The sequence below is a fragment of the Cydia pomonella genome, chromosome 8 (assembly GCF_033807575.1).
Source record: "Cydia pomonella isolate Wapato2018A chromosome 8, ilCydPomo1, whole genome shotgun sequence".
Taxonomy (NCBI): domain Eukaryota; kingdom Metazoa; phylum Arthropoda; class Insecta; order Lepidoptera; family Tortricidae; genus Cydia; species Cydia pomonella.
The window spans coordinates 19,631,433-19,654,719 of NC_084710.1; the positions used below are offsets into that span (position 1 = coordinate 19,631,433).

Sequence of the window (23,287 nt, forward strand, 5' to 3'; positions counted from 1 at the left end):
GGTTTCCCCTATATCATATATATTGTTTAGATTTTTCATTCTGTTATTTTAGAAGTTACGGGGGGGGGGGGGGGGGGGGGGGACACACACACACATTTTTCCACTTTGGAAGAGTCTCTCGCGCAAACTATTCAGTTTAGAAAAAAATGATATTAGAAACCTCAATATCATTTTCAAAGACCTATCCATAGATACCCCACACGTATGGGTTTGATGAAAAAAGATTTTTTGAGTTTTAGTTCTAAGTATAAGTAAGGGGAACCCCCAAATTTTTTTGATTTTTTTCTATTTTTGTGTAAATATCTTAATGCGGTTCATAGAATACATCTACTTACCAAGTTTGAACAGTATAGCTCTTATAGTTTCGGAATAAAGTGGTTGTGACATAATCGGACAGACAGACGGACATGACGAATCTATAAGGGTTCCGTTTTTTGCCATTTGGCTACGGAACCCTAATAATTAAAAACAGCACAATTTGACAAATACGCCAGATATTTGAAAATTTTCACATGTAGGTTATACAGCCAGAGGAGGCTCCCAACAGGGTGAACCGTATATCTGGACGCTTATTCTGATTGTAATAACAGGTTGTGAATTCATTCATTTCTTCAATCAAAAACGACACTTTTGACACTGACAGATCATATTCATAAAAAATCCAGATTAAATTCGCAACCCAACGGAGCAGTAAAGACAATTGAGGGCACCAAACATGAGGGCTCTCGTATAAATTACAGTTGCGCACTTAAGGCTCCGTCACACTGACGTGGTAGAACAACCAACGCGGATTGCGCGCGGTGCCGCGCAACTCGGAATGCACATAACGTTATGAGCTATGCCACACTGCTAATCACTGCGTTCAATCCGCCCTCGATCCACCGACCGAGGAAGCGGTGCGGGCGCGGCCAGTCGCTCGTCATATTGAGCGCGGATCGGCCGCGGAGCGGTTGTGCAGAACGAAGTAAATAACAATATTGTTTGCAATAACGAATGTTACGGAGAACCTGATTGAGTGTTTGACAATATTCATGTGTTAATGATTTAAGACCCAAATATTACGGAAATACGGTTTACAAATTAATGTTCGTGGCCGTAGCCGTACGCGGTTGCAACGCGAGTCCGCGATCAAAACGTTTTCAATCCATGTGACATCACCGCCTTTACCGCACCGCTCTGCGACCGCTCCGGAACGTTTCCGCGTCAGTGTGACGGAGCTTTTAGCGTAAGCTAAAAATATTTACACGAAATAAGCCATAAGGGTGTACCTTACGACCTTACCGTAGGCTTCTATACTATAAAATGGTGTAGAATACAATTTAGTTGTGCTGCTGTTTGTATGATGATGCGTACGCATCAGAATGCTGAAACGCAAGATATCTGTGTCTGCGTAGTCTTTAATCTGAGTCTTGCATTCGGATTTTAAAGGTCCTGAGTATTAGCTCTTAAAACGCCACGCAAATTGTATGCCCGTATGCCCGACGGGGTATACCCCATTTCATATACTATAGCGGGATTCCGCTTAAAATTGCACAAAGAGTACCATAATGTTGATCTATTGTTTAACAATTGTTTACGAGCTCTGCTTTTCAAAGTCAGCGTGTGGTAGTATTACATACAGTCAAGTAATGTCGGGTTAAGCGATATTTATACTTGATACTTTGGTGTATAAATATTTATGTTAAAGGTTAAAAACTTTTTATAAAAAAAAAGTCGTATAAACAGTTTAAACAATAACTTAAATTGATTTATTCTTTTCTTGCGTAAAACGGCATGCAACTGCATCGAAATATCAAGAGCTCATAAACAATATAAAATGTAATCACGGTTCATATCATATCCCGGTCGATTTATGTCTAGTGAAACTAACCGTGAATCATTCAATACTGTTAGAAATTATTTTATTTACAGTTTATTGACTATTTTAGTTGAACAACTCAGTGGAAGCCCTTTGGGAGGTGACAGCAGCTTGATCTTATATTTTTTATCGTCATGGTACAGTACAGGGAACATAAGTGCGACTCGTTGCTCGACGCAGTGCACTTGTTTTTCACTTAATTTATTTGGATCCAAACCAGTGTTATCAGCTTCCAGAATCGGGCCAAGATGCCTGAAAAGTCATAAAAAATTGTAAGTTTGTTGATCGAGCGTCAGCGAAGTTCTTCATATCCAGAGAGGAAAATGAGGACTACGTTTGTATGAAAAGGCGATTTCGCGCGGGGCCTCCACTTTCTTCTTTAGCCCAACCAAAGATATTTGAAGGAGAAGAAGGAGGACTGACAGGGATCACCATTGGACGCGACAGGTACCTTAATACATCAGTATTCAGTAGCCTTATGACCTAACACTGACATACTCGGTAGCGTGTGCGTAACTTACTTTCCACGCATCTCGCTCTGACTGGCATATTAGTGCGAGCGAGATGTATAGAAAGTAACTTACGTAGACGTTAGAGAATATGTCAGTGTCAAACATAGGCCACATAGGGGTTCCCAAATCTTTTTCAGACCGCGGCGCACTTGAAAGTAAAAAAAAAAACTCGGCGCCATAACCTAGCTAGGCTGTTCGATATAGAAGATGGTGAGAAGGATTTAATAACAGTTTCAGCGCCCATTAATTAGTGAGTCTGAATTTGAAGAACTTGACTCGTATTTACGAAACTCGGCCCTTAAAAGACTTTCGAGTCTTTTAAGTCCCGAGGCGAGTCCTTTACTGAGTTGAGTCTTTTTTTAGAGCAACTCACAAGGACACGAGCCTCCGAATAAAGACTCCGTCAACAATTTCGTAGGTTTTCGTAGGTATTGTATTATTTGTGTGCCTAATCCACGAATATTACTTAAAGACAATGCATTTCGAAATTTTGCAAACAATACAATTGAGAATTCTCTGATAAGGACGCAAGTCTCTACGGAAGACTCGGGTCTCTAACAAGTTGAAAAGACCTCGAGTTTAGATGTGGGTCTGGAAAACTGAGTCGAGTTTCAAAGCAGAGGACTTAAAGGACTCGAGTGTTTACCAACTATACCCATTACACATAAGTTTATGAGAAGCAAATGATAACTTACTCGCATTCCTCGATTTCAATCTCAACGGTGTAGTTGGTGGTTTGCGGGACATACCAGATAGTACCATCTTCATCTTTAATCATGTATATCACTTTAGGCTGAAAAATACCAAATAAGAATTGAATTAATACGAATTGTTTTACACGGTGTAACACAAAGAACTCGAAAGATTTTAACCACGCACGTCTCAGGCCAATAGAACGAAACAAATTAAAGTAAATTTCGCCATAAATATATACATTTTTTAATGTGTTTATTTGTAGGTACAGTCAAAAGATTTAATTTGTGACCCATTTCGTACCTTGTCACAGTGACAAACAAGATGAAAGTCGCTACAGACCTCATCCTATTGTCACTGAGACAAGGTACGAAATGGGTCTCAAATGAAATCTTTTGACTGTACAGGGACATAAGAAGTTAATGGTAAAACTGGCACTAAAATATTTTTTTTAGTTTTTTTTGTAAAACCCAGTTTTTGCAAAGGTTCCTTGTCGCTTTTGGAACATCTATCAATGGAAATTTAGACTTCGCCCCATAATGGCATCATCGCCATCAAAAAGGCGCTTTGCACTAAGTTACAATAAGAGGTTTTTTTTTAAAATTTGGTATTAATTCTGAAACTAGGCGAAATCCAGAAAAGTTTCTATAACATTTTAGTCTCTAAATGTGATCAGGAATACACTGTTAAAATCTTTCTGTTTCCTCGTGTTACACCGTGTATACAATGATCGAAGCTCGCAGTAGCTCGGTTCTCCATACAAACTTAGTAATGCTCTCATTTTAAAACGACTAGCTAGATTGCTCTGAAACTTTGTACTTACAATAGGATAAGTATATAGAACAAAGCAGTAAATTTTACTGTTCGTAAAACAGTTAAAGTATTACAGTAAATTTTATTGTTTTGAGTATAACGATAATGTTCACGAACGTTTATTTTTATCGTTTTTTCAATACTTAGATATGTTCAAACAGTTAACGTTACTGTATTGTATTTAACTGTTTTTCAAATATTGATTGATTGTTGACATTGCTTTAACAGTTTTATGAACATTAAAATTTACTGCTTTTTTCTATAGGCTCATATGGAACTGTTTAAAGCATTAAATGTTAATGCAGTTTCAATTATTGTTAATGTTTTTTTTCTCAGTGAAGAGTTGAGTGGTATATAGAGTTTTAATATCTTACGTAGGTCATAGATGGTTTGCATCGGCCTATATCTTTCACCCGGGATCCTTGTCCGTCTCGGTCGCTCACATCCTCATCGCCTAGCCTGTAATGCATGGTCTGAAATAAAAAGGTAGGTGGTTATTTATTAAATGCTGGCAAGAATGAGTCCGCGTTATAAAATAGAATACGAGTACATATCAGCGTGTCTCGTTCTAGTATGAGCGGGGATGCTTTGGTGTGAGAGATAGGAGAAAGTGTGGGAATGGGGATTAATATATATATATATATGCTTAGTACGTATCTACTTGTATGTTTGATAATGATAAGTATACTTGCGAATTGAATGTAATAAAGTCTATAAGTTCCTATGTACTACATAGTTCCTTCCAGAATTTATAATATTTACTTATATTACTCATACAAAAGTATTTATAATTTCATTTCTTAAACCCTTTAACAGCCACAGGCGGCTGAAGACGTCATCCGAAAGTCTTGCCAAGGACGCCAACGACTAATGCAATAGGGACTTACGCAAGACTCCGTGAAGTTCAATGCTATTAAAAACATAACTTGTAAAAAACCGGCCAAGTGCGAGTCGGACTCGCGGACGAAGGGTTCCGTAGCGTCTATAAAAACGGCAAAAAAATTACGTTTGGTATATTGGAGGGCCCTTAAATATTTATTTTATTCTGTTTTTTAGTATTTATTGTTATAGCGGCAACAGAAATACATCATGTGATATTTTCAACTGTCTATCACGGTTCATGAGATACAGCCTGGTGACAGACGGATGGACGGACGGACGGACGGACGGACAGCGGAGTTTTAGTAATAGGGTCCCGTTTTACCCTTTGGGTACGGAACCCTAAAAAAACAAGTCTTGCATCATAGTTTTTCTACAGTAAAAAGTTATGAGATCCATGTAATACCAATTTGGTTAATTTTTTTCAGTCCCTACTTAAGGGACCTTCTGTCTTAAGTTATTACGTAATTAGTTAACCTAACAACATCCTCTAGTGACCATATCAGTATAAAAAAAAACTTTTGTTTTAAATAAATAGATTGACTTGGCAATCGCACTAAACAATCTAATTTAATATAATATGTATTACTTGTGAGAAACATTGTGTTTTCTTGGGATGGCCAAGTCATTCTGTTAATTTAAAACATAAAAGATTTTTAATATTATGCAGTTGGTGTATCTAGAAAACTGGACCGAAATTGCGTAATATTTGAGTTTTTACTTAGTTTATACGCTAAACACTGTGTATTCTAAATTTGAAGCTTAGAGTTTTGATGATCGGTCAGTCAGTGAGTGAGTGACAAAATTAAGAAACTTTGACTAGTTATAATTCTTAAACTACTGGTTCAAATTGAATGAAATTCGAAATATACTGTGTTTATACAATGCCTGCTTGGGGACTGAAAATTCAGGCTTCTATTTTTATTGACAACGAAGTTATAGGGGGGTCGAAATTGGCCTGAACTGCTTCGGGAAAAGGATGGTACGGCCGTGTCGCTTTTTTGTTCGACTTGGCGGGGACATGCTCCCAGGTTTCACTGAAACGCACGGTAAATCTTTCGTCGTCTGGCGTTCAAAGGGTTAAAACTAGCTAGCGTAACGTAACATAAACCGTCTCCTTACGTAAATTGTAAGGGGACGGTTTCTGTCGGCTTCTGTGAATCTCCTTATTAGGGTCACTTGCGCGTTCCAGGGTTAGCCAAATAATTCTAAGTTAACCGATTTTTACAGTACAGTTTAACCCTATATAAACGGTTAAATACTCCAAGTTAGTTGGCTAACCCCGGAACGCGCAAGTGGCCCTTATTCTAAATATTATATCACTGTACCACAAACTTACCTTTCCCCTCAAAAGACCGTCGAATATATTTTGTAGTTTTCGGTAAGCGTCGGTTTTTATCCAACAGTAATTTCTGCCCTCGCATTCACGTGGCCAGGAATCTTGTATTCCATTACCTGTTAAACAACAACGTGATACATTAATCCCAACAAAAACAAAAATGTGTAATTTGAGCCAAGTTCATTATTAAGAATATGTGTCGTTGTTGACTCGCCGACAAAAGAATTGAGATCTATATGGGTGCCAAGTGCCAAGTTCTGTGCTGTGCAGAAAATTCTAAAATTATAAAGAATTTGACTTGGCTAGTTTTTACCAGCAAACCAAATTTCTCGTACCCCTTTAGCCGTATAAAACGTCACAAGTGTTACGTGGAACTTACACCTCTTTTTTTACACTTGCGCTGCCCGAGACTTGTACCTTTTTTTTTAATACTACGTCGGTGGCAAACAAGCATACGGCCCGCCTGATGTTAAGCAGTCTCCATAGCCTATGTACGCCTGCAACTCCAGGGGAGTTACATGCGCGTTGCCGACCCTAAACCCGCCCCCCTCGTTGAGCTCTGGCAACCTTACTCACCGGCAGGAACACAACACTATGAGTACCCTACCCTTACTCACTACCGTTATTCACTAGAGCCACAGCATTGATACTGACATTAAATAATTGATCGTGTCATTCACGATGCCGTGTGCCTTGACTCGTATTGGCATATTATTAAAGGTTAGATTTGACAAATCCGCGCGTCATCGTAGATGACACTTGATAACACGAACTATATACCTATAACTTACCAGAATTGTACGGGAGAGAGTAGGTATCTGAAAGCCTCGTCAAAACGACAAGCTGAAACAAACGATACAAAAAAATTTGGTACTTACTTAAGAGAAAAGGGGACAGGTGCTTCTCCAAATGTAGTCCCCATTTTCCTCTGCGGATATTGAAATTATGAAAAATATTTTTACATAATTTAATTTATATTAACCATGGGAGGCGCATGACTACGTTTGACTTTTTTCGAATTTATGATTATTATGAAAATTAGGAGCGAAAAACAGATATCTTTAAAAAAATTAAATGCTTCTAACTCTATTAAAAATTTGAAACATATCAAACGTACGGGCGTAGCCGAGTTTGATATACAACAAATTGTATCAAAATATTTTCAATAATTTTAATATCTAGAGAGGAAAATATGAAAAAAATAAATGAAAATACGTTTGTATGAAAAGACTATTTCGCGGGGGTCCTCTTACTATGCTTTCGTCTTAAATAAACGATGGTGATAGTAGACGTCTTAGTGGTCGTCAATGTCCGACGCCCCGATTCGAAGTTTAAGGTAAGTCAAATATTAGGTCTAGATACGATATGGATCGGACATGTCAGGGTCAAAAGTGACGTTTTTGTTTAAAGAAAAAAAATAAGCATAATGAAATTTACAAATACAAATACGTTTATTTCATTACCTTTTACAGAAGTTCATAGGTATAGGTACGATAGGTAAGTTATCCATCTTAGGTACAAAGAGTAGGTAAGTATTTATATCTCAACAATGTGCAACATTTGATTTCGTAAGTAATGAAAAAGGTGCAAGTACAGCTTGTTAAATTAAAAAAAATCTATAACGCCCGTGGGCAAGATATAGCTCATTCCATCTCAAAATGCTGGCATTAAGTACAATAACACCGCTTAAGTAAGTAAGTAAGTAAGTAATCATTTATTGCATACCATGGTACAATACAAGTTGTTACAAGTGATAAAAGAGTTCACATGGCATCCCGGGGGGGTATGGCAATTTCCTTAAAACTATATTTACACAAGGCTACTTATATCTAAAATATGATTTTTCTTAACTAATTTGTGTAACAATTGTGAAGCTACCACTATATAATATCTATATCGTTGTCCTGCATGAATTCGTCTATGGAATAGTATGATTTTTTTATAAGGATAGTCTTGAGTCGATTTGCAAATAAATGTACGAGCAAGTTACGACAGAATTTACGAGCTAGTGTGACGAAAAGATATTGTCGGTTGAGGTGATAGCAGGGTGTCAATTATTTGGTATTGTCATATCACTGGTGCGTTTCGTCTACGTATGCTATTTTGATATTGCACAATATTTTCCGGCAATACTTATAAGCGTTTATTTTGTAGCGAATATGAATGTGAATATGTCTTCACAACATGTTTACAGTTATCTTTCTTTTTTTCGTTGGCAAATTTGTATCAAGGGACCGATTTTTTAATTTCGCTCGATATCGTGTTCTCCCGTTAATAATAATATATCTCCACTAATAGGCATTTAAATTCTACGAAAATAATTGAAAGCGAGTGGTTAATACCATTAGAAACCCAATTTCTATTACTCGTATTTCAAAAACATCAATTCATCGTTTGAAACTCGACGAAATTGAGCGCTCGAAATTCACAAATTATATCATGGGATCAAAATGTCCATGAAAATTATTTGGAACAAACAATTAAATAATTCATCAAAAGTTAAGGTATTATTAAACGATTAAAAAAACCTTGCATAAAAAGGGAAATGAAAAAAAACTTACCGCGAACAGGAAACTCACTGGGGCCATTTTTGCTATTAGATTATTTTGTTCTCTAGTGTAGTTAATGAGCTACAAATGGTAACTGATGCCCACAGACAAATTAACTAATCTTATATAGGCACATATTTTTCCCTATTTTGTGCGTCACAGGATAAAGGTACTTTGATAACACTCCTGTAACATGGTGCAATGCAATGATTGTGTTTAATCACAACGACGTCATTTCAATTTCCATTTCCTGTCGTTTGCGTTTTATCAATCCATCATCAACTTCCTCGCTTTGTCCCGGCATTTTGCCACGGATCATGGGAGCCTGAGGTCTACTTGGCAACTAATTCCCAAGAGTTAACGTAGCCTAGTAGTAGTAGTAGTAGTCTTTCCGAAAGTGACTGCCATCTCACCTTCCAACTCAGAGGGTAAACTAGGCCTAATTGGGATTAGTCCGGTTTCCTCATGATGTTTTCCGTGACTGGAAAATATCAAATGATATTTCGTACATAAATTCGTAATTTCCATTCTAATGTCACCTTTACACGTGTTACTGGAACAATTGTCCGATGTTGCCAACCATAAATATTTAAGGTTACATATTTCATTAGTAGGTAAAGATAACCTTTTAAGGAATTAATTTTCCGCAAATAGTTATGTTGTGGTTAATGCAAGGCTGCTTAGTTATGTATCGTAGTTAATTAAATAAATATACACTAAATACAGTAAATAAATGACAAAGAAAACAAAATATCGCTTACTTAAGCCATATTTTAGTAACACCACGTGATCGTCCATACAAAAAAGAAAATGTTTTTCCACTTCTAAATATTTTCCATTTTCCATGATTTTTTAGTATGTTATTGACATAATGAGAAACTAGGTTTATAGTTTTAATTTTTTTTTTTAAAAGCGAAATATATAAACCTGGAATATATTATCCTGAAGCGATCAACATCAGATTTGTTAAAATTTTGTTCGTGGAAAACATTTTGTTCCAAAATGGAATTTCATAGAAAAGTACCGTTTTTACTAGCATCGCAAAGCTATTCGTAACATATTCCTTTGATGATACTTGATATTGATATAATTGACCGAGCGGGAGTTGAAACTTTCGCAGATGATGTATTTCTGTTGTCGCTATAACACCTAATACTAAAAATACGGTTTTTTGTGTTATCGTGAAGAGGTACATCGAGGTTTTGGGCTTTCAAAAGAAGGGAATAGCATTTTATTACGTATTGACTAGGTGGTATGACCTACTTGTTGTATTAATCGCAATACATTATTCGTACCTTATCAGAACCGCATCCTGTGACGCAATAAGGAAATATACCGATTGTTCAGTCCCCCCCCTCATTAGTTACCAAGTCGATTGTAGGTAGGTACCTAATACTTATTGTAGGAAAAACGTACAATGAGTATTTACTTTTACTGATTGCATTTATTTTAATTAATTGATGTCAAATGGCATTCTCTACCATCCAAAGTGCAAAGTAGGTGTGACAATAAGAGATCATTACATATGTATAACTTTGACGACCGGTCTGGTCTAATGGGTAGTGACCCTGCCTATGAAGCCGATGGTCCTGGTTTCGAATCCCGGTAAGGGCATTTATTTGGGTGATGAGCACAGATGTTTGTTCCTGAGTCATGGGCATTTTATATGTATTTAAGTATTTATATATTATAAATATCGTTGTCTGAGTACCCACAACACAAGCCTTCTTGAGCTTACCGTGGGACTTGTAGTCAATTTGTGTAAAAATGTTTATTTATTTATTTAACTATGGTCAAGAAATTTTCATTCTAAGATATTCGTACCGTGTCCCGGTGACAATAATATACATTTTAAATAGTACAATTGGACAAGACTCGAACGTGCGACCTTTTGGAACACCGATCCAATCGCTCTTAAGAGGCTGTCAACACAAAATGTCCTTAAAATTGATGTTACTTAAACAGTTTTTTAAGAAAGACTATTTGTTTTAGTCAAGTAAGAAAAATATATGTTCATATTAATTATATTTCAAAGACCGTGGTTGTACTCGATACATGATTGAACGAAATCGGCTCGATAGAAAATAATTGCAAAGATTGGTCTTAAAATCACAATTAAACGGTTTTATGTCTTTATTGTTTTGACTTATGGGTCTGCAATTAAAATCACAATTTCAAAACATTTATATCTAAACCGTCCACTTTTTTTATTTAAATATTTTTCTTATTATTCCCTTGCCCAGGCCCAGTAACATGCGACAGTGCTATCTAATTTACTCCGATACAAATAGACAGTGTGCGCGCTTTAGGTATTGACAGCCTCTTAACTAACAGATAGGGTGTTTCATTTTTCTGAAATTTCGATTTTCACCTGACTTCGCTCGAATTCTTGTTCTCACTGATAAAAAAAATATATATATTTAAATTGGACAAGTTTTAGAGGTGTCACAACATCAACATAAATTTTCTCAAATAACCAATGAATCTATATCAGAGGGTAGCAAATTGTTTAAGCGTCTACCAACACAGCGGAGAGTAGTGTGACACAGAACCATCTACATATAAAGAAATTTTAAAACTAAGTAGTAAACATGGATTTTTTTACTCGCTAAATGTTCTCATTAAGATTTTTCAGTTGTTCCACCTATTTCCAAAGGAAAAGTGCTTTTATCGTATTTTAGACGCAATTTTTTTTACCAGTTTAGTGTATCAGTACCCCTAGTGTAAATAAATTCGATTTCGAAACGTGACGTACGCGTTTGCGTTTAGTCTCATTTTGTATGTGATTTAGAAAGAGCGCGCCAAGCGGGACGTTTTGGAAACTCAAAATCCTATACAAAATGACACTTAACGCAAACGCGTTCGTCACGTTAGGATGTCGATAAAACTTACACTAGGGGTACTGTTAATTATATTTTGTTATTTTAGAACATAGTTAATTTTCACGCAATGTATGGAGTTCTCCCTCTACCTTTTCAATGTGTGCAACCTTTAAACGTTATTCGATTCTTTTAAAAATTTAAATATATAGTTTTTAGAGTGGGGAGACTCGATTGGTGAGCGAAGTCAGGAATACAAAAAGTGAAAGACCCTACTAACTGAGGTACCGAAGCTTACCAGAAGCGTCCGATTTTTTCATTCTTTCTTTTTTGTTTATATGCCTTAGGGAAACTCATTATTATTATTATTGGGGTTTTTGGGCTTTTGAGTGCCACGTCGACCAGGTAGTGATCTATTGTGATAGCCCTTTAAAGTTCATTACTGATGCCCGTTGAATCCAGGAAATTCCAGATTCTTTGGGCCGTAATGTTCTGTATCTCATAGGGTTGCAATACGTGCCGCCCTAAGTGGGTACTTCCTTTTGACATTAGTAGTCCACAGGAACAGAGAATGTGCATTGCAGTCTCCTCTGATTCCTTGCAAAACCTGCATGTCGCGTCTTGTTTCTTCCCAATTTGAAACATGTGAGGGAAACTCATAGTGACATCTACTATCAGAATGCTCTAAACGGCACCAAAGTCTCATGGTTAAGTATTCAATAGTAACAATACTCACCCCCATACAAATGTCAAAGGCCGGCAACGCATTGGGTTATACCCTCTGATGTTGCGGGTGTCCATGGGCGACTACAATCACTTACCATCAGGTGATTTGTGTGCTCGTTTGCCTCCTATGTCATAAATAAGTTTTTTTGCCAAAAAAAATATTCTTGATACAGCCTTTTCTAATTTTCTTTCAACAGTCAAGTAATACTCATTGAGACAATTCTAACAACCCAAAAATACGTAGGTTGCGTTGTTTTATCACAGAGTTCCTATGGCTACCTCCTGTCTCCATCAGATCAACTCGATAGTATGAGTACCATAATATTCCAGTATCATCCAATTTACATCTTCATCGGAAACCGGGAAGTGGGTCAAATCTTACCTATGTACATTCCAAGTTATAAAAAAAGCTTTAAAAAAACAATGTGTTATTTGCTACATTTTTTTTTATCAAGCATATATAGGTACGACTCGATCGAATTGGCCTGCAAGTTATACCACCATTTTCGAATTTGATAGCTACATAAATATTATCATTTTTTCCTTAAAACCCTCCAACTATGAACTCTTACCCCCTTATTCATAAACGTGTACTTAAGTTACGATGCCACTAATAATCGTTTGTCCCTTTCCGATGTATTGGTATGATGGAAAGGGACACACGATTATTAGCGGCATCGTAACTTTAGTACATGTTTATGAATATGGGGGTTATAGTTTCGCCAAATGCATCTGGCTATCTGTCTGCGGCTTGGCTCACTGATCGTTAGTGCTAGAAAAAAAATAATTACCAAATTTCTATGAAGAAAAGTACCTACTGTATGTAATTGCTTGAATTCTATAATAATTACCTAATTTAACTTGTATTTTTTCTTATTTAATGCATGTTAATTATAAGATGTAATGTTTTGAAAAGATGTGTCCCACCGAGTTTCTTGCCGATCCCATATTGGGATACCCTCCTACAATTGAGGGGGGATTTAAATCTTCCCGAGGCAGAGGCAAACTAGAGCCAACCGATAGCTTTATTTGACGTTCATAAAAGCACATTATAATAATATAATAATAATTTTCCTTATTTCGGACAAACACATAATAAACATATCTTATCCTAGTATTAGTGTGTATAAATAAAATTTAAACATGTTGTGCTAATTTATAATATATATACTTACACTACTACAGCATATATCTATATTATAAATTGCGCTATAATTTTAATTTGCTCGATTCAGTGCCCTGAGATCGGACAATCGAATCTATTAGCAATTTCCTTTAGAATGCTATTGTGACTACATCTCACACGACTTAGTAATGAGACTATATTTTTCCGTAATATAGTCTGAAAACTATCCGTGCGAGCGTGCGTAATATGCCTGAAAAAGCTGCGAATTGTGATATACACTTATAGCCCTCGTTCGCGCGTTCATGGCAGCAAATTTTGAGGGACGGGTGACTACAGAACCCTACACTGAGCATGGCCAGACATACTTTTGGTTGATTTTTTTAAGTTGGTTTTGTATAGAACTAGGTAGTGTCCATGGGTCTCTATTATTTCCCATAAAGTTTTAAGTCATGTTCATCCGTATTTTCGTTAGCCATAATTTGGTTTTTCTCAGAAACGTGTAACTTTTTAGGACTGCCATAAAACAAACCTAACCTAACCTAACCTAACCTATCTATAGGATAACCTAAGGAAATTCCTGGAAATTTAGCGGTTTCAGAGTTATGACTAATGATAATATGACCATCATTACATTATGATTTGCGATAATTGTGCGAAAGAAAGGAATCCGAGTGTCCATATGTATTACTGATTATTCTTGCATTGTCGATATGCCGGTTCAGGTTAGGTCAGAAAAATAATAACACTTGATCACACAAAAATAATATTTTATTGAATGAAAAATGCAAGAATGAATTTCAATAAGTTTCAATTTCGTAATAATACTGAATCTATCTATTTATGAGACAATATAACAAAAGTTAAATTTAAATAAAATCCACTGCGGCGTGCTTTATCATTAGGTAAAACAATGAAGCGAGCGTAAACACGTCCACCGTGTGTTTAGTGCCTTACTAGAGTTTAATAGCAATGGCTTGTTATAAACACAGAATTTGATCTGATCACTGTCTGGACATCGTTACTAGGAATAATCCGAACAAATGCTCTCCTGATAGATATCATGATGAGATCATCACCTTCTCTAAGGCATAATCCCAGTTTTCTAATTCGGCCACTAAAGTCTGAGGTCACCTCGGCCACCGGGCATAGTTTTTATGAAAGATACTGTCATCTGGCCTTCCCTTCCAGCTCGACGGGAAAAAAGGCTTAGTTGTGTTTCTTCATGATGTTTTCCTTCAATGAAAAGCGAGTAAATATAAGCTGGTAAATATAAAACGATCTTCTTTCTAGTCGTTCTCTCACTACTGAGGATCGTGACCATGCACTCCTTGCACGGGTTTGTTAATAATTTGAAGAACCTTCTTGATTAAAAAAGACTTCTTGTTACAAGCTCGGGTTCCCACAACCTCCGGATTGACCGCCAGTCTTACCGCTAGGATACCAACGCTCCTGCCCTAATCATCATCATCATCGTCAATGGCCTTTATTACTAATATGCTGGATTAACAAGCATCGATAAGAGTGCGTGTGTGAGTGAGTGAGTCGTCAATGTGACACCTGTTCGCCACAGGCACATTACACTGGCACATTACACTTGGGCTTTTGGTCGTATTTTCCGCTCTTGTATTGGCTTAAGTTGAGTCCAAACTTGTATCATTTTGCCGATCACGATCATGCGTATCGTATCGGGGTCGCGTATCGTAAGTATTGACGCTCACTTTGGACATGCCGTATCACTAGTAACTATCGTGGCATGAAAAAATGCGTCCATACTAACCGTAGCGTAGCGGGGCGTATCGTATCATAATGCCGAATCATTAAGTATGGACGCTCACTTTTGGCATACCGTATCACTCGCATCGTATCATTTTGCCTTTTTTTTTCTGCGATCGTTCGTCTGTACAAGGTGCATAGCCAAGATGTCAATTGTTTGCGCTACAACAACGAACCGCTATCCTGTCTCTCTATCTCACTAATATGTACCTAAGAGTTATAGAGAAACATACAGTATTTCGCTGTCGTAGCGCAAATGATTGATATCTTGGCTAGGCCCCCTGAGCTGTGTGCTGTTCAAAAAATGTAGACGCAAAGGGTTATCGTCCCATAGAAGATTTGAATTTCGCGCCTTTTTTACTGACAAACTTGTTTGACCGACTATAATAACAAGAAGGTTAAATAACGATATCCATATTATAACACAATACAATATATAAACACAAGAAACTATTGCCATTGATCTGATCGATGCTTGGATCGGTACACGTACAAACTTGTCAAAAGCGTGTCCCTATCCCCTTTGATGATCGGAGAAAAACCGACTCGAGATGGATCGCGGCGTATCGCGTATCCGATCATAACTGCGTATCATGATACAGTGTCAAAACACGTCCATACTTACCGATCATGATACGCGTATCCGATCGCGAGTGTGAGGGGTATTGAATAATCGCGTAGCAACATGGATTGCGTCGATCAGATACGGCGCGTTGCATAATCGCGGTCTTTTTGCGTCCGCACTAATGATCATGATACGTGTCCGAACTACGACGATACGCAGCAATGATACAAGTGTGGACCAAGCTTTACACAGCCATGAAAAACGTTGTCACCCTACCTGACACTGCTTGTATAGTCTGTGAATCTGTGATAGATTCGAAGGCCAATGGTAAGAATGGGGCACTATACAAATTACTATAAAATCTAATGCGAGAGCGGCAACCATGCACGGACACGTAACTGGTACGAGAATGTCATGCCCGGTGGTATATCAGCAGCGCGCTGGTGTCTCATTTCTCGCCTAGCGTGAAGTAGGTTTCACATACACAGTCTATAGGAATTTCGCCGACAATCGGTACTATTTTATTATTTTGCGTATCGTATACGAATAACTTCGTGCTGATGACCTTTTGTTTGCACATTGTCTTGGTGCTGGGATCATTTCGCAATAAGTTTTCGAAGCAACTTTGGGTTCTGTAAATAAACAAAAAAAAATTAGTGAATTTCTGGAGGTTATTCTATTGCGTGTATAAGCCGTTGAGCTAAAAATCTAGTCGCTTCTTACTTCGTTTCATGTTAGAAAGGGTTCTGTAATATAATTTTACTTTGCTACAATATTTGCTCTAAATTATGGAAATTATGAATATTTGTTAAACTTTTTCATTATTTAACAACCCCACACTAGCGTCTCCCGGGCGTCGGCGTCTAGTCAGCTCTATGGCTTGCTACTCGACGCAACATTGGCGCAACTGCGCAGCGACGCAAATTGCATCGCACTAAGACGTAATTAGAGTGACAGAGAAAAATGCTCCCATTGACGAATTTCGATTTTCGTGGTTATAGCCCAGTTTCCGCAGCACGTGCAGACGCCAACTCTCAAAAGACGCTCGTGTGTCAGCATGGGAGATTTAACGCACGGTAAGATTAATAGCGAGCTATGAAGTCGACATTTGCAATAAAATTCAACTCATATTCATACTCATACTCATTCAAATATTGAATTACTGATTTTAATTTTATAATCAAGGACAAGAATGTTGACGAGTTTGTAAATCCTTTAATTTCGTTTTTCAGGACATAAATATCAGAATAATGTATTTTTTTGTATTGATTAATTTATATTCATGTTATTTTATGATGAAATTTCGCAATATAACTACCAAAAACGGTCATTGTTCTTATACGATAATTTATATATTAAACTCAGTAATTAAATAGATAAATGAGTCTCTCTCTTCCCAGCTATGTATCCCACATGGTGGTGTGGTCAGCTTTCCTGCTTAACCTTCTCCACTTAGCCCTGTCCACGACATCGTCCTAAGATAACTTGCACTCACTTGTCCTTTAACACTATTCCATGTTGTTCTGGGTCTGCAACTAGATCTTCGACCTGAGATGGAAAATTGTAGTGCCATATTTCCTACGTAGTCAGAAGGCCTCCTCTTTACGTGACCATACCATCGCAGCCAACTCTCCTGCATTATGTCGGCGATGTTACGAACGCCCAGGCTTCCTCGTACGTACTCGTTACGGATTTTGTCCAGCCTGGTAACGCCGCACATCTACCTGAGCATCTTCATTTCGGCTACTTGGATGGTATGCACGTGCCTTCGAGCCGTTGCCCACTACTCGCAGCCATACATATGAGTATAAATATGCGTTGAATTTTATTGCGAATGTCGACTCCATAGCTTATTACTATTAGTCTTACCGAGCGATAAAAACTCCGATGTCTACTCATGTGGCACCTCCTTGCAATTTGATAATGTTATACTTACATGCTCTCACACGTCACGTGGGGTATTGTTTGCTCGAAAAACTTCGATTGCACGACTATTTGAGGAACCTGGCCTTCGCTAGTGAGTACATATGGTTTCTTTATCTGTAAATGTAAATGAAAAAAATAACAAAATAATTGTACATACATCATTATATGGCTACTAAAGCAGTAAGAGCTTCATATTGGGGTTTGTTTAAAAAAAAATGCAATCAACGTTAAACAATGTGTAAAACGGGCGGCCCAATGCGAAGAGCATAAATACTTACGAGTTCACCTATTGACCTTACTTTATGTATGTATGTATGTATATACTTATATTGTACATAGAAATAATAACACGAAAAACACAGTTACAGAGTAAATTAAATACAACAAAGGCGAACTTATCCCTGTATGGGATCTCTTCCAGTCAACCTTTGAGGACTTTAATTTAATATAACATGTTAAATAAAAGTAGTAATTACCTCCACGACTGTTTTACAATTGCCGCCAGGGCCCCCAGATGCAATTTTTGGTATTTCTGTCGCCACCTCTCTTTTTAATCGATGAAGCGTAGGCTGGAAAAGACAAATAAAGAATTATTAAAAGTCAGAGGATTTATATGACTGCATGTATTCTGATAATTTTATTAAGAAAATTATTGCTGAATGAAAAATATATCTTTTTACCACAGCAGATCATAAAAGGCTCTTTTTCTTTTTCAAAACCCAACAAGAATATTGCATATTATCCACAAAAGTGGCAAAATCTTGCATTAAATCATGCACATTTTGTATTTTTTCCACGTGTTGGCTGATGAAATCGACTTTTAGTGATGATTTTAAATGATAAATATTTAATAGGAGTCATTTGGAACTAATTTGTAGTCTTACAGTATATATTCTGTCGCATTTGTGTGGATTTTTTTGTTTCACTCAGTAGCAAAGTTTGTTTAACCCTCGTGCCTTGAAGCTCTCACAACGCCGAAAATTCTACTTTTCGAAGTAATTGGTTAAATTTTAGAATTTTTACATGCTCGGGTATCAATATACGAGGAGTTAAATAACAACTTCGACCGGTCTGGCCTAGTTGGTAGTGACCCTGCCTATGAAGCCCATGGTCCCGCGTTCAAATCTTGGTAAGGGCATTTATTCGTATGATGAGCATGGATATTTGTTCCTGAGTCATGGGTGTTTTCTATGTATTTAAGTATTTATAAATATTTATATATTATATATATCGTTGTCTAAGTACCCTCAACACAAGCGTTATTGAGCTTACTGTGGGAATGATGTCCTATAATATTTATTTATTCATAACTTGGCCCTTTTTTTAAACAGATACTTACTTAACTATTATAATTATGTTTCATCTACTATATTACTAAGTAGTTAGATTTCCTGTTTTTAATGTTTATTTGTATCTCCTTGAATTTCACGGGCTTTTGAATCCCGGTCTTTATAGGCTTGTGTGGGGATATAGATCCAACACGTAGAGTCCCCTTGGAGAGCTTTAATGCCATGTAGAACGCCTGCTGGATCCCGTTCAGAGGCGCAACAATAGTCACACATGAACCGTTCGCAGAAGGCAATGGGCCTATTGTAGACAAAGTGAACAGACCGTTTGAAGTTCGACCCGGACCCGGGTACGTACTTAAATTACGTCCAAAAGAGAGGTATGGGCATTGTGAGGTAGGGCACAGCACCGCGGATGTCATTCCAGATCTAGAGTAGAGCCCAACTGGGGAAGTACCTTACAGAAAACTGAAGTCAAATAACACTCGACCCTACTCATAGTGTTGTGTTCCTGCCAGTGAGTAAGGTTGCCAGAGCTCAACGAGTGCGGAGTGTTCGAGTCGGCAACGCACATGTAACTCCTCTGGAGTTGCAAGCATACATAGGCTATGGAGGCTGCTTACCATCAGGCGGGCCGTATGCTTGTTTGCCACCGACGTATTAAAAATGGTGGACAATGAGACTGGTTTATTGCAGAGAAGTGCGACCTATTGTTTATTATCTAAGTTATTATTATTGATAATAACTTGTGTGTGTGTGTGTGTGTGTGTTTATGAATTATGAATTATGACCTTACCAATTCTTTCATGAGAAGCCGATCGATCTCCTGCTCCGGATAGTCAGCCGGCTTTATGTCACAGAAGGTCTTCCCATTGCATCCGTTTTGTGTGTTCGGATCAACTGAAAAAATCATAACGGTGTGTTTAAGAGTCAAGAACCCGCCGCCAAGTCACTCGTAGGCATATTACACTGCCCATTATGAACGTCAAATAAACCTACACCGTCTCTAACCCTACACCTCTGACCCGAGAAGATTTAAATTTCCCTTTCAATTGGAGGAGGGTATCTCAATATGAGACCGGCAAGAAGCTCGGCGGGACACATCTTATAATGAACATGCATTAAATAAGAAAAAATAGAAACGACATGCTTAAATTAATGAAACTTGCCATGAACATTTTAGTAACACATACCTACCAATCAATGTCTGGTATATAGATTGTGTTGCACAACGAAATAAGAGCGAATAGAAGTTATACAAAACTTCTGCACTAGCTCGATTTTTTTTGTATGTATTACAATTTCTAGCAAGGAAAACTAGGTAGACTATGTTACTTGAATGTTAAAGTCAGATTATGTTACTTCAGAATGCCGTTTTAAAACATAATTTTGTGTCATCCACGATGACGCGCAGATTTGACCTTTAACCATTGACATATATCTAAAAAGCTTGCTGAGAAGCGAACGGAGTGGCGCAAGTGCGTTGGAGATGGTCGCAGGTTCTGCGACGAGGCTCTGCGGGGTTTGCGGCACTGGCAGACAAAAGGGAAAAAAGGCACCGTAGCGAAACGTCACAGTCCGTCGCGAATTTCCCTTGCCAGCTCTGTGGCAAAGTATGCCGCTCTCGCATCGGTCTTTTCAGTCACCAAAAAAGATATTTTTCGGACATTGCACCATAGATCGTCTGAAATAGACGCTAAGGCCAGTAGTATATCTTAGGAATTCGAGCAAGTCGTGCAGTCTAACGCCACAACGTGATGGGTTGATGAGTTCGCATCACGCGCGCGATTGGTCGCAACTAGTTGCGTCAGACTGCACGATTGGCTTGAATTCGTGAGTGACACCACTGAACTAGCACCATTCTTAGTGCTTGTAAGGCCCGTCCTGAGATATAATGTCAATGGGTACAACACAGACGGAAAGAAGTCAAACAAAGAAGCGAGCTTATAATATTAAATGTCTATGACTTGTCATCCTAATTAAAAATATAAAATTATTATAATTTTTACCTTTGAACACATATTTCCCGTGGACAGCTAGTGTTGACACCTGAAATCGTAACAGAATGACTAATTAACATTTTATATTATACGTTATGCTTAGGAATTATATTACTAAGAGAGTTCTTCCCTACAGAGTTAGCTATGACGGTAAACAATTGTTTACTCATCTTTCTAGCAATATTAATTATTTTCAACCGGTATCGTCTAGGGTTAGCCCCAATGAAAAACATTCCTGGAAACGACTCATTCGTAATATAAATTCTGGAAAGTTGACAATACGCTAAATTTCAAGTTGGGCAGAGGAAAGGGATGGTTATGCTGTAGCAAAGATTTATATAACTCCGTGTAAGATAAATAAAGTCTGAGAAAAAAACGTGCCTCGAGAAATCAAGAAGAATTTATGTTCGAATAGATGACGAATATGACAATATACCTTTGGCCTATACTCGAGTAGATGGTGACACCGTTTCATATTTAACATTGAACACTTATCAGTGAAAGAACATGGTTCAAATAGCCATATTCCATTTTAGGCGTTTTAGTCCTGTTTTGGCAGTAAATTTAGATGACTACAAATTTTACATTGACAGTACGCCTTTATACTCAATTCTCTTTGGCTGTAGCTACAGCATATAGTGGCGAGTTAGGGGGCTAGTAACCCGCGTAAGGTTTTGCAATAAGGGTTTCTATAGGCGCATTTATAGTTTATACTGGTAATGGCAACGATGGACGATATCGTCCACGATAGTATTAAAGCGACTGTGTACTATCTCATACATTTAAAATCGCCAAGGAATTGAAAGGATTTTAAGGTGATATCCGGACTTTTGTCAGGATATTCCAATTTTTATTTACTTTGCTTTAGTTTTTTTTTTTAAACTGTACACGAAGTATCGAGACAAGCTTTAAAAGAGGGCTTTTTTTTACCTAATATTAATTATACGATTTGAATAGTTCCTATGACACTGGTAACTATTCCATTTTTGTTGCGTTTTTGATGGTTATATTAGATTGCAAGTATGTAAAATATTTGTATTATAAGATTACACGTCGACATGACACATCTGTGGAACGATTTGTATTGTAAGGAAATGTCCATGGCACAAGCCGCGGTAGGACACCAATGCGTGGGCCAGGCCTAGTCAATAGTGCACTCAATGGACCACTCCAAGAATGTTCAAGGAGGGCCACAGTACGGAAAGAATGGCGACGCATTGAGAAGCTTAGGTACCACCGGCCCTGACCTACCGGGCCTACCGCAAAAACCGAAATTCGCAAATTGCGGGCATCTATCTCTTTTACTCTCACTAAGACGTAATTACAGTGACAGAGAAAAATGCCATCATTTGACGAAATTGTCTCACTCTCAAGAGTGTGACGAGAAAGAAGAAGAAAATAAGTTTTTTAAGAAGCGCTTTAAGCTTTACAGATCTAAAATACTTACACATAATTACTGTGTTTACATTGAGATTATATTAAGTTAAGTTCTTTTATAAGTTAGATAGTAGGTAGTAAGCTATTAAAGAATTAAATAAATAAATATTATAGGACATTCTTACACAGATTGACTAAGCCTCACAGTAAGCTCATGAAGACCTGTGTTGTGGGTACTCTACAAATACATAAACACATAGGAAACACCCAAGACTCAAAAAGAAATAGCTTTGCTCATCACACAAATAAATGCCTTTACCGGGATTCGATCCCAGGACCATCGGCTTCATAGGCAGGGTCACTACCGACTAGGCCAGACCGGTCGTCATTGCAATTGCTGTAGTTATTAAGAAAGAATTATTATTAAGAATTTGCAATGCACTTAAAGGGTTTGTATCTGTTCATTATTCAAATGTGTAATACCTAATACTATGAAAGTAATAAATTACTGCCAAATTAGGCTATTACGAACTTACCGTGAGAAGCATGAATGCTACAGATACCATAATTGGTTTATAAACGGCTATGCCACACTTTGCGACCACTCTTCACGAATTGCCTAGCGCCAATAACTCGTAGAAGGATAAAGTCCTTTATATAGCTCAAAATAATGTTTCCTTATGCTGGCACAATTGACGAATCAATGACCGCCGATGATGAAAAATGCTTTTGTTGATGACGGCAAACGACTATGTCTGGACAACGTCAATGGAACTACACATGTATACACAACTAGACAGATAACAACAAAAAATAGATGATCTGGTCAAGATCTTGAAATGAAACCTATTTTAACCAAGGACAAATACCGTAAAAATCACACAAAAACAGACTACTGAAAAAATATGATTTATCGTGCACACATTCAATTGATTTTCATTAAGATTAAATGCTTTATACAATGTCACACCACCAATGTCAATGTCCACTACCTAAACGTTGTCTGGAAGAGATCGCTCCTTAGCGATAAGGCCGCCTGTTGTTTA

At 37.5% G+C, this 23,287-nt stretch overlaps 2 protein-coding genes across 2 annotated transcripts; both read right to left on the bottom strand.

The window, feature by feature from the left end:
* Window positions 1–562: 562 nt before the first annotated feature.
* On the bottom strand, window positions 563–8,937 carry LOC133520792 (uncharacterized). Its single transcript, XM_061855455.1, has 6 exons — window positions 8,656–8,937; window positions 6,886–6,937; window positions 6,095–6,210; window positions 4,251–4,349; window positions 3,066–3,163; window positions 563–2,110 (listed from the first exon to the last, which is right to left on the bottom strand). Exons 1-6 carry the CDS (start codon window positions 8,680–8,682, stop codon window positions 1,906–1,908), a joined length of 597 nt encoding a protein of 198 aa, XP_061711439.1. The 5' UTR covers window positions 8,683–8,937; the 3' UTR covers window positions 563–1,905.
* A 5,123-nt stretch (window positions 8,938–14,060) lies between these two features.
* LOC133520793 (uncharacterized) lies at window positions 14,061–23,011 on the bottom strand. Its single transcript, XM_061855456.1, has 6 exons — window positions 22,778–23,011; window positions 20,874–20,913; window positions 19,661–19,764; window positions 18,055–18,147; window positions 17,589–17,692; window positions 14,061–16,284 (listed from the first exon to the last, which is right to left on the bottom strand). Exons 1-6 carry the CDS (start codon window positions 22,805–22,807, stop codon window positions 16,101–16,103), a joined length of 555 nt encoding a protein of 184 aa, XP_061711440.1. The 5' UTR covers window positions 22,808–23,011; the 3' UTR covers window positions 14,061–16,100.
* Between the last annotated feature and the right edge of the window lie 276 nt (window positions 23,012–23,287).

Bases quoted from the DNA above. Each gene is read 5' to 3' on its own strand.
- LOC133520792 (XM_061855455.1), bottom strand. From the start codon at position 8,682: ATGGCCCCAGTGAGTTTCCTGTTCGCG. The intron at 3,164-4,250 runs GTAAGATATTAA...GGTATTTTTCAG, and splicing joins GCAAACCATCTATGACCTAC to CCTAAAGTGATATACATGAT. The intron at 2,111-3,065 runs GTAAGTTATCAT...ATGACTTTTCAG, and splicing joins ATTGAAATCGAGGAATGCGA to GCATCTTGGCCCGATTCTGG.
- LOC133520793 (XM_061855456.1), bottom strand. From the start codon at position 22,807: ATGGTATCTGTAGCATTCATGCTTCTCACG. The intron at 20,914-22,777 runs GTAAGTTCGTAA...TTACGATTTCAG, and splicing joins TAGCATTCATGCTTCTCACG to GTGTCAACACTAGCTGTCCA. The intron at 18,148-19,660 runs GTAAGGTCATAA...TGTCTTTTCCAG, and splicing joins GGCTTCTCATGAAAGAATTG to CCTACGCTTCATCGATTAAA.